A 12,624-nucleotide genomic window follows, 5' to 3' on the forward strand; every position below is an offset into this window, starting at 1 on the left:
CATGACTCCTTATTAATTAATCGCTGGGTTAGTTAAATTTGCGTTGTTAAAATATAACATTGAACAAAATAAATGTGAAAATTTATTTCTGATTTCATGCAATAATAAACTATTACTCGGACCCCAGGCAAATAGTTTAATTATTGACTGCTATAAAAGGCATATGAAATTACGAAACACCATAAGGCTTAAAAATTGTTTGTTTTCGCCTAAATATTTTTGGGGAAAAAGTCGATATTTTCGCTTTTTTTTTTTTTTTTTTTTTTTTTTTTACATTTTGCTTTGTGTTGCTCTTTCTTCATTGCCAAAAAAATAATAATAAAAAAATTCTACCTACGTACCCTATTTTGGGGACATGTTACCGGAAACAAGCAATATTTTTTGGCCTAGTTTTGCAGCCGGTCTGTTATTGTGAATGGTTTCTCACAGTGTAGAAAAATCGAATCAGTTTATGTTAGTTTACAGAGATGTTCCTGATGTTGCTTGGGTCGGATATATTATTTGTAAACGCAGCCTCTTAGTGGATATGAGTCATGTATGCTGCCTCGCAGAGTTAATATGCACAGGAATAAAAACTAATATAAAAGCAGTTTTTCGTCTACACATCGGTTTGGATAATGAAATAGCTTGGTGGATTAGAGTATAAACTGAATTACACAGGCATACACAGGATTAAAAACTATTAAAAACAGTGCTTTTCGTCTCTTCATCAGCGTGGATAAAGAAACAGCTACACCTGAGGTCAACAGGTAAACATTTCCCCCAACAAAATTATGTTTCTTTCTAAAATTATTTCCCCTGTGGACAGAAAGATTTAGGTCATTGTTACATTATAAGTACATTTTCGTCTCTCGTTGCTTAAGTTTAAAACTATTGGATTAGACCATTTGAAGGTGAGTTATTTATATTTGTATAGATCTATTCAGATTATAACAATAAGATATTGTTGTACTTAAAATTTGTACATAACGGGTCTTCCGTACTTTTATTGTTACTATATATTAAATATGCGATGCGTGCAAAAATAATGCTATCTGTCATCCCTCAACTGAATTAAAGTGAATGTGAAACATTTGATTATATCCCACTCTTGTTAAATTTCAACAACGGTGGTTGCATCTTTATGATAAAATCAATGTACAGTTGTTTTTTTTTTCAGTTTTGTATATAAACATAATGCTATGATATTGGTGGTTATTGTTAGCAACAAAATCAATTTATCGAGTTTTCATTGTATACATGTGTCATCATGTATAGCTTTATCAACATGTAGAGGTAGTACCTAAGTTTTTAAAATTATAGGTTTGAAGTTAAAAAGCTTTGAAATGAAGAGAAATGTCCATATATTTCTCAAAAACAGAAATATAGACAATATTTTAACCAGAAGTGCGGAGTTATGAGCATTTAATATTTTCATGATAACGAAAATTTTGTGATCAAGGAAATGTAACTCTTCTTGAACATGGAGAGCATAAACATCAAAGGGACATAATATAGTCAATATTTTCTAATTGGGTGCATTTGATTTAACATTCAACTTTGATCTGGATTGCTAAATACTGATCCATGATACTGTGTGCTAAAAATTTAGAACATCTGGAACAGTCTATCAACAGCAAAACTAAGCTTTAGCAGAATCTAAATAGTTAAGCTCTAACTGGGGACTCGAACCCAGGACCTCTCCCCCCTAAGGCAGACACTCTACCATTTCCCCTTTATAACAGCAGTAGCTAATAGCTATGCAGTTTAATTGCTGGATTACATTGCGTGAACTGGAACAATAATCGGTGAACTCCGGATTATCGGCGTATTCGCTTTGTTACCTAACGGCAATTTTTGGTGTAAAGAAAAAATATAATCTAATGCTGTCAACGTCATAATTGGTCAAATCTGCCCAAATTTCTCTGACGTGTTGTTCAGAGTATGAACTTACTAACTGGCAGTACCAGTGAAATATTATTATACTGAATCTTTTATATTTGCCCTTTTTGCAGCTGCCGAACGGCAAAGACGATGAGATTTGTCCAAATATAAGTAATTATTTTACCAGTTTTGAGAGGATTTCAAATGATGGGAAATTACAGTTACAAACTAAATACCTTTCTGCAACACATGGAGTCATTAGCATTCACTGTCAATCAGTATTATGACTGAGATCGACTGTCATTCATTCATTTCAAAGTTTCATAGACAGATTCCGTTGTTTACATTTTTATCGTAACCGGTGCACTTGTAAAAATCACTTTAGTTTGAAAAATCAAAGTATGCGAAGAGCTATGGTACGGTCTCTACAACATGTTATGTTTGATACACTCGAATGAGTTCATTTGTACACAATTGTACTTGGCTGGTAACCAGACTAAGATTATAAAAGGTAAATGATACCAGTTTTAAGGTCATACATATATTCAAATAAGCGAATTTTTTGTTGAAAATTTCAGTAGGAATATATTGTACAATGGATTCTAGCGAAAATCAACACCAGGTCGGATATGATATTGCTGAGGAAAAGACATACGTAGATTCAAGGTATCTGATTTTCTTCCAGTGTAGATAAGTTTACATCTTATGTTAGTATAAGCATAGGAAGCTGTTAGACATAGTTCCAGTGTTCCATGTAATATAGGTCCTAATATATACAACTGTTTTATTTTTATCCGACTTACTTTTAGAATGTGTATGTTATGGAAACAAAGCGTAACCGGTGATACCCTCCTTTCTTCTGACGCCTGTGGTATTAACACGCCATGTACCCGGATAATCTTAACTCTGTTCAGCGACCCTAACTCAGTGCCAACATGGCGCATGTAAAGCCGATACAACTTTGTTTTCTGTGTAATTACGATGTATAAAGGAATGTTTCTGTTGTTATATCTATCTCCATTGATCAAGTGTATGTTTATTTCAAAATGCATCATGTTAAATATATCAACCCTTGTGTTTTCAGGTGGAAAAACGACGAACAAGGCAACTTTTTCAATGAAAACTTTTACAAAAAATCTTTAAAAATACTTCTATGCTTTTGATGCCTCGACTATTTTGTTGTTTGAAAGCAAAGATATGCTGCTTTATAGGCCCGTTTACACTATGTTGTTAACCCACTACATGTTGACACAATACATGTTCAAATGTATGACAGCGAGAAAAGGGATAAAAACCTAACTTTGAGTTGAAAAAAAACCGAACTCAGTTTACACGAGGACTGGATAAAACCTAACTTACACGAAATTGCGTGACGGATAAACACCTTACTGACTAGTATTCTATAGAAATGAATGAGTTGACATGTACATGGTGTGATTATTGTAACATTACTTTATAAGCGGTATTGTCTTCAAACTTTGTCATTAATTTTACAAGATGTTATATGTATGCCCACTACAGTCAAATATTTTTTATAATTTTAATATTATGCAAATAACAGTGTTTGGAAAATTTTGGATAAACCTGAAAAAAATAACTCAGTATGAAAGTCAAAATTATTATATTTATGTAAGAAATTATTTAATCTACCGATGTTCGAAGTTCTGTAGTCCCGACCCTCTCTCCTCTACCCCCCCCCCCCCCCCCCACACACACACACACAGAAGAATTGTGTTTTTTTCAAATCTTGTATATCTTTATAGTATAAGAGATTTTTATAGAGGTGCTATTGGAATATTTTTGAAATTGTTTAAATGGGATTAGACTTATGATTAATCATTAAATATGATATTTTTTCAGAAGGTAAATAGGGAAGAAAGTGTGTGTGGGTGTGGTGTGGTGTGGTGGGGTGGGGAGTGATGCATGGACTGACGGGACAGGGGTGTGGGTTATCCTTACATTTTTCACTTGTCCACGGAATTTAAAAAATCCACTTAAGTCAAATTTCACTTGCTCTGATTTGTAATAATAAACCTTCATGAAAGCGCAAATAGACTAGAGATCGAGTTCTTTATTTAGGACAATGAAAAGAAAAGCATATCACAGTAACTGTGGTAAAAAATAAGCTGTTGAAATATTTGCCTTTTAACGTTATAAAAGTCTGAAATCGCGTAAGTAGTGTTCGGGATCTTTTGAGGTATGCCGAAACACTCCCTGCCCACGCAATGGTGCAAGCCAGATGAATTCAGAGAAAGACTCTTAAAACGTTCCGACTTGTTTTAGTCATACTTGCAATCTCTGTGTGCTTTTGTTTTTAATTTGGCTGACAATGACTCAAATATTTCCTTTGACAGTGATTTTATTGTCTCAGCAGTTGGAATTCTACTTACAAACTTGTCATAATACTTTTTTAAAGTTGTTTACGTTTCTGATGTCTTTAAATGTTCTTTTAGTTCTCTTTGTGTAACCTTGTTTTCCTTTTTTAATTTTAGTTACAGAATGCTATATGCTGATGATGCAAATATTTTTCTTCAGCTACTTTAAGTAGTTCTTATGTTCCCTTTAGCATGTATATTTCTCTTTTATGTTTTTTTTTAAATGCATGTTGTAAAATGTGGCTTTCTTATTTTGTGTAGTGTCAGCTAAATTTTTTTTTGTTGCTTTAAATGTGCTAAATCTGTATGTGGTAAATTACTTTTCCCTTTTATTTGCTAGTACCTAAGTGCTATTTTGTTTTAATGCGCTGTAACATGTATGTGATAATTTGTGATTGTTTCTTATCTACTTAGCGCCAGGTGCTTAATTTGCTTTAATGTGCTTTAACATATTTGCATTTTATTACAGCTGATTTACTTATGTTGAGCTTATTTACATGTGTTTGCCGGAAAATAGCTTTTAGCTAGTGTTATATATTTATACTTATCCGACGTTAGATAAATCTTCTTGTATCTAAATTTCTCTGATATCTTATCATAGTCACCGAGTTACAGTGTGCGCGCGAGACCTAGTCAAAGAACCCATTATCTGTATCACTTCCATCACTTGAAGCAACACACAATCTAAATGATATTTTATGTTTTCTCATTTTATACCTGAAAAAGTATGCTTGTCCGCGGACACACAGAATGAAAAATGCACTTGTCCGCCGGCAAAAAAATCACGAGTCGGATAAGTTGGACATAGGAAACCCACATCCCTGCAGGGGTGGGTAGATCAAAGAACTTCGAGCATCAACAGTCCATAAAAAGCACAGACGAACAGCCGTTTCGTTTGGTTAGGTGTTTATCCCTTCTAAGTTGTATTTTATCCCGCACTGTTTCCTAATCCAGTTAGGAATTATCCCCAAATTTAAACCCCTCATATCAATACAATTTTTAAGCTATAAAATCAATTTCAACTTTGATACTGTTAAAACATTGTCAAAGAGATATTTATGGAACTAATACTTTAATAAGTAAGGTCTTACTGCAATTTCTGGTACTTTAAAACAGTTAGAAACATAAAACATGTTCATCTGAAGATTTTTTTTGAGTACATTTTAATGATTCCAGCCACATAATGTGAAAATTCTCGATTGAGAATATTTAGTACACAAAACATGTTATCAATACAGGATATTATGACTATCAAAATTTTTACGCTAACATTGCATACTCACATAAAAACATGAAAAAAGACATGGAAATTAACTACGTACATCGTCTTTCTGTCAGCCATGTTGGCACTGAGTTAGGGTTGCTGAACAGAGTTAAGATTATCCGGGTACATGGCGTGATTAAAGGAATATGAATAAGCACGATGAGCACGAGGAGCATTGAACTTTCTTCTCCCTTTATTGACTGTTTTCTGTTCTATGTTATAGATAGAGTTTATGAAGTGAATTCTTCGGTTTATTCGAACTTATATATGGCTCCACTTCCAGAAGAAAAAAAACTCAGGGTCAAAAGATTTAAAGTTGGTTTTATAAACAAGTCACTGAACTTAAGCATGTTTTTTGATTGATTCCAAGTCTAGCCTTGAAACTACCGACTAAGCTCTTTGGATTGTGGTTTTATCAGCGTGAGATTCGAACCCGTGAAATTCGGGTCAAGTGATCGACAACGACATTTATCTTTATGAAATGTTTCAATTTTTAGCTCGACTACTCGAAGAATAGGTAGAGCTATTGGACTCACCAATGCGTCGGCGTCCCTAATTTTGTTAAGTTTTTGCATGTAAGCTGGTATCTCAGTAACCATTTATGGGCATTGATTGAAACTTAATACACTTATTCACTCACTTAGAAGAACTGACTTACATTGCTCTGTTTTGCTTTTTTTTTATTTTGCCCCTTTTCGACTTGTATTTTTTTTTCATTTGACACATCTGTTGAATACTACAACCTACTTTGACAATATTTTCACAGTAAGACGAGTAATCAACCCCAGAAGTCTCGAACTCGTTTCATCATTATCGGTGTGGTAGCTGCCGTCATCATTATTGCTGTCGTTATCGTAGTTGTTGTTGTCGTCACGCAAACGAAAAATGATGATGGTAAGTTAACTCTAGTTTCATTAAACAGAGTTGAGTTTACCACAATTAATTAAATTTGTGTTTTAAAGCTATATTAGATCCAAATTCATCTAGATACATTTAGTATGTATTCTGTTTAAAATAAATGTATTGCACACCTAATACATGTATAGCTTAGCACGATATACAATGTGTAGGCCTACTACGGAAGTTTTTTTAAGGTAGTTCTGACCGAAGTAATAGCGTTACGTTATCCGAACATTCTAACACGGCTCGATTTGATTTCCGGTTAAACAAAGAAGAAAATCAAGCTCTATATATTCTGCGATAAACAACGGTTGGCGCGCGAGATCATTATGACGTCAATTATGACGTCAAATTGCCGTATGACGTCTGATACATTATTCCTCGCGTAAATGAAGTCCAGCGTAATATTTATCAAACTATATCAATAAGCATGTCAGAATGAAAACAATTAAGGCCTTCTTGTGATTTATCGTCTAATTTACCACTGTTCATCGTTCAGATGCTTCAGTATTTAATTACTCGGGCTAACGCCCTCGTGGTTCATTTCCTACGCATCTGAACTCTGAACCTTGGTAAATCAGACGATAAATCACTCGGAGGCCTTGATTATTTTTTAAATATATATCTTCAACATAGAAGCATAGACTCGGTTCACACCGGAATGAAAATCCTTTTAAGAAGTAAAGGGAGCCCATTAGTAAATTTATTAACACGGCTACGTTAATATATTTCTAAACATGAATTATGATATTATAATATTTGACACGTTAAATAATTCAAAATTATGTCTGAATAGCAGTTTGAAATGTAGTTTTGAGTTTTGAAAAATCAGGGTTTATCCAAATTCTACATTGTAGAAAATATTTTGATCTGAACGTGCAGAACGACCTCAGCAAATGACCAGTATATATATAGTTAATTTATATATTTAGTCGAGGTAACTTCATTTGATCAGGAATCATTATATTTATATATTTGCGTGTATCTAAAATTAAGCTGTGTTAGTGAAAGATGTGCTTTTGGATATCTTAAAATATATAATAAAACTAAATATGAATAAAAGTTGCATGGGATTCGTTGTGTGTTTGTTTTGGGTTTAACAGTATTTCAGTCATATAACAGCGGGCAGTTAACCTAAGCAGTGTTCCTGAATTTTGTACCAGTAAAACTGTGTTCTCCACAAGTAATCCCCATATGAATCAGAGGTGGAGTACGAATGATTTCGGACACAATCTTTTTTATCAAATCGTCACGGAGAACATACGCCCCGCCCGGGGATCGAACTCGCGACCCCGCGATCCGTAGACCAACGCTCTCCCCATTGTGCTAAGCAGGCGAGATTCGTTGTGTGTTTGGTTTTCATATGCACGTGTCATGTATAATGGTTTAGATAGATTGCCCCGTACTTACTACCATTGAGAGTAGTAGTAACTTTCATTCTTACTGAAGGTCGGTGGTTTTACCCAGGTGCATTGTAGTAACTTTTCATTCTTACGGAAGGTCGGTGGTTTTACCCTGGGGCTTTCCACCACCCAAAACCGAAAGGTCGCCGTATGACTTAAAATTGTGTCGATGTGACGTAAAACTCAACAAAAAAAGACAAACAAATACACCTCATCACGCATAACAACAAGAAAGGTTTCAGTATTATAGTTACGCGTTGATACATATTTTGCACACATAAAAAATGATCCAAACAAATTATAAATAAAGACATTTTCAAAGTCACATAATAAGCATGTGTCGAAATATTCATTTGTTGGTTTAAAGTCACGTCAGCAAAGTTTAGGGTATGGGGATTTTCCATCGGAAAACTGCGTGTGCCCCTCCAGACATTTGAACCTGAAATGTCTCCAACCATCAGAACAACTTTTTATCACAAGACGACCCGAGCCTGCAGAGACAAAGGGCAAGTGAATTGATGTCATCGACCTTAAGACATGCCTCGAAATATACTTACAGCTCGACGGAGGCAGTTATATATAAGATACACAGTAATTCTTTTCGTAATTGTTTTTTTTTTTTTTTCAGAAAACAAAGAAAAGAAAAATGGTAAGTTTATAGCAGATAGCTCTTGAAAGATACATTTGGATAATAATGGTTATTGTACTGAATGGTTACCTGACAAAATTCAAAACTTCCTTAGTCCTTGACCTTATATTAATGTTCTGAAGTTGATTTTTCATACCGTTACAAAACGGTCGTATATAAATACTTTATATAAAGTAATGATAAAAAAACGCAGTAATATACCAACAAAACAATCGAGTTGTGTTCAATATTGGTGATTTGGTGATTTCGATTTGCATGAAAATACGTTAACCTCGTTTATTTGTTTAATTGCAGAGTGCGGACCCTACACCCTTCCAGATGGTTTTAACTTTTCCATGTTGTCTCCGACAGTCATCTCTAGAAGTTTTAATTGCCGTAAGTTTCAAACATACGTAAAATTTGATAAGACATTACGATTACCGAAACTCTTGCTCAAACGTTATACCATGAATAACTATGCAAGTCAGAAAAAAAACCGGATTTACAGCGTTTAGTCGTGACTTTAGGTTGCAAGTGTGTGTAAGCACCTTAAGGGGAAACTCGATTACTTGTTAGCACGTTTATTTTAAAGCCATTCTTTTTAAGTCTCTGTCAGTAAAAGAGAAGTTATATACATTCTTTATACCGTTATCTTAGAGTCTTGAAGTCTTGAACAGTATAAAACTGTAGTTATATAAGATTGTTAAATCGCTTACTTAAAGCTGAAGCTCTGTATAATGAACAAATACATTTAAAGCTACTCTCCCGCAGTTTAGGTGAATTTTTTCAACATGGTCATTTTCACCAAGTTGGCATGAAATGTATATATGACACTGAAAAATGATAAAGTGGGTGGAATTGAAAGATATCGGTAAAATGTGAGAATTTGATTTTTCTGCATTGTACTACCTTCTGCACAATATTTTTGGTTATAAAAATATCGTGCAAAAATCTTACGTCAATAATTTTGTACCACTAGTCACTTAAGAGTACTCACTTTTTATAGATTCTTGAGAGAAATTATTTTTCGTCTGAAATGTGTGTGTTAGTCCCTTTAAAGCTTATAAATATGTATTATTATAGCATATAAGTAAGAGAAGAATATTAAAAACTTATGGGTTCTTTTTTTCTAGCATTAAAAGGCGATTGTTGGACAGGTGAGCAGTGCTATCAGTGTCTGAAACTTGATAAATGGAAAGTCGGGAATATCAACTATATACCCGTGTGCTGTGAAGATTGTTTAGTACGTGGCCTTTATATTTCGAACAGTGAGTGTAGATGTCGGAAATGAATGAACGAACAAACAAGGAAACTAACGCTCACATACTTTTCAGCAAACTAGGGGTACGCACTCTTCAATGCTTCAATGGAGAACGAACAAAAAAGAAAACTAACGCTAACATACTTAATCAAACTAGGAGGACGCACTCTTCAATGGATTTCAATTTGTACAGCACGGTCTTTTCGTACAAACTGTCAACGTATGCATATATAATCACAGTCCAGTTTAATCATATTACCATTCGTGTTGAGTTACTTTGACATCAAAGGCGGAGCATTACCGAAGTCAAAGGACACATAGACTATATGGGAACCCTTGTTTAGTGAACAACAGTGCAGACCACGTATCATATGCATTGTATGCGATATTCGTGCAATCTTGCAGGACGTTGATCGTTGGTTAATTGCGACCCACGATCTAAGAACGTTGATGTTCCCACCTTGTTTTAGAACTTTTTCAGTCCTACCAGAAGCTTGACGCTTACTTTTTAACTTTTTATAGTATCAGAAATGAATCTTCTTATGTGTTTGCGCGTAGAAACCGTTGGCACACATCTAAAGTATCTCATACTCCAATAAAAGTTCATTCATAATAATTATTATGTTTAAAACACATAAAGATATTACACTATCATTTATGTAAGAATGAAATTCGAGGAGGATTCTATTGACATTGTCAGAATCTTTCAGTGGTTGAAGGTACTGATTGAAATATCTGGCTTTCGGGTAACTGTTATGGTGGTAACGAGGCTCTGCCGAGTTACCGCAAAACAGTTACCCGAGAGCTAACTATTTCCATTTGCACCTTCTACCAGCGATATATTCTTTTTCCTGCTTACCGTATTCTTTAAAATAGAACAATAGAATAAAACAAATAGAATGTTTTTTTTTTTGAAGCACTATTTTTGTTAAAGTAGCGTATTAATTTACGCATTCAATCATAAATTGCAGCACGTGAGTCAACTTACAAACCCGGGATGTAAAACAAGTTTTTGTACCACCGACAAAATCACGGGAAAATCCTGTCCTGTATGCAAGAATGATAAATACCTTGTACTTGTCACATAACATATATCATAGTATATATATATATATGTACTTAGGTTTTTACTTTTTTGTATTGTATAATACTGCTAAAAATAAACATATCTGATATTTTTGCTTGGCATTTTACTTGTATTAGTAATATGAATTAAGGCACCGCCTAGCATGGGGATTTATCTTTTTTATATATCCGCTTACAAAGAAATATTCAACATTCAAAAGAAAGTGAAACAGTGAAGTTTACATTTAGTGTCATCATACCTCTTACAGCGAATATCATACTTTGCAAAATTTACGGGAAGCCGTGACGGTGACGTCATTCACCGCGTTCACGCACTGACAATAGGATTTTTTTTTGTTTGTTTGCAGTCCACGCAGAAACTTGACGGCCTTTACACTTCCTAACTGTTTCCAAAGTGTTTTCAGTTGCATGTACAGTTTTCATTACGAAAAAGAAGTAAAAAGAATCAAGTTGGCGCGGTTTACTAATTTCTGTGACTGATTCGGGGTGCTCGGATGTTCATGCAGACAACCAGTCTGCGGCGTGTACGTAAACCGGAACCGGAAAACATTGAAAAAAATACCTCAGTATATGCAGATAACAAAGACAAATAACTATATACGGACGTTACCGTCTCGGGGATTTTCATCCCCTATTAGTAAGGATATAACACTACTGAGCATTTAACTCAACATTAACACTATTTACATTAACAATATAATACAGTAGAACGAAATTTAGCGGAACATTTTCCTAGTATAGCTTATTTGGAATAGATATTGTTAGCTCGATTATTCAAAGAATATGTAGAGCTATTGGATAGTGATGGACCGACAGCCGGCGACAATCGGATAATCGTCGGCGTAGCATTTATGATCACGATCGCCGACTTCACTTTTCCCTGACCGATTAATTACTTGGCACCCTCAACGGATAATTTAGTTGTTCCTGACCTTTTTCTTTCTGGTATTTACGGTTCTTTAGGGCAATTATGCCAAGGGAAACTACTCTTCTGCAAAAATGGCTTCCTCCAACATCTCGAAAGAACTGGAGGTCATCTATGATCACTCGGGCTTTGGAAGATTTATTGCTTTTACAAAATATAGCTTGGAAAACCATAATCCAAAACTCTGGACATTAGTATGGCAGTATGCATAGCATGGCGTAAGACTTAAGCAAGCAAAAGTATTTTCAATTTTTAATTTCGTGGGACTGAAAACATTCCAGTCTTTAACTAAGAATTAATAAATCGTTATTACATTATTTTGCTCCAAATAAGTTTTAATTGTAATAACACAATATCACTGGATTAATACTGTCTGCACCCTGGTGAAATTAAGACAAGTACCTAAGTTTACTATCTTCACAAATAGCTTACGTTTAAGCTGTTAACATCTAATCTCTGTGTGGTTCATTTCTTAAGTAATGATATAAAACATACTCTGCGAAGTGAACTTATAGATATGCAACTGAAATAACCGATTATCCGATTATATCCGATTAATCGAATCGGTTGGTTTGTCCGATCATGCCGATTAACCGGTTGGCAAATCCAACCTATTTGCCCATCACTACTATTAGACTCACCCATGCGTCCGCGTCCGATTAAGTTAAGTTTTTGTATGTAAGCTGGTATCGGTAACCATGTGGGAATGGATTGATTTTTCACACACTATTCACTGTGATAAACTGGTTTACATTGCCACTTTTTCAACTAAGCAAGTTTGGGCCATGTAGTGTATGTAAGCTGGTATCTCAGTACCCACTTATTGGAACATACACCTGTTCACTGTCATGATCTGACGTGCAATGCACATGTTCCATAACTCTACTTTGCATTATTACAAAATAATGTAACTTAGGCA

At 34.6% G+C, this 12,624-nt stretch overlaps 1 protein-coding gene across 1 annotated transcript; it reads left to right on the forward strand.

Moving 5' to 3' along the window:
• Positions 1 to 393: 393 nt before the first annotated feature.
• LOC128546112 (uncharacterized) lies at positions 394 to 10,873 on the forward strand. Its single transcript, XM_053519648.1, has 6 exons — positions 394 to 749; positions 2,442 to 2,529; positions 6,269 to 6,396; positions 8,434 to 8,454; positions 8,749 to 8,829; positions 9,567 to 10,873. Exons 2-6 carry the CDS (start codon positions 2,459 to 2,461, stop codon positions 9,722 to 9,724), a joined length of 459 nt encoding a protein of 152 aa, XP_053375623.1. The 5' UTR covers positions 394 to 749; positions 2,442 to 2,458; the 3' UTR covers positions 9,725 to 10,873.
• Positions 10,874 to 12,624: the final 1,751 nt, after the last annotated feature.

This window comes from Mercenaria mercenaria, chromosome 12 (assembly GCF_021730395.1).
Source record: "Mercenaria mercenaria strain notata chromosome 12, MADL_Memer_1, whole genome shotgun sequence".
Lineage (NCBI taxonomy): Eukaryota > Metazoa > Mollusca > Bivalvia > Venerida > Veneridae > Mercenaria > Mercenaria mercenaria.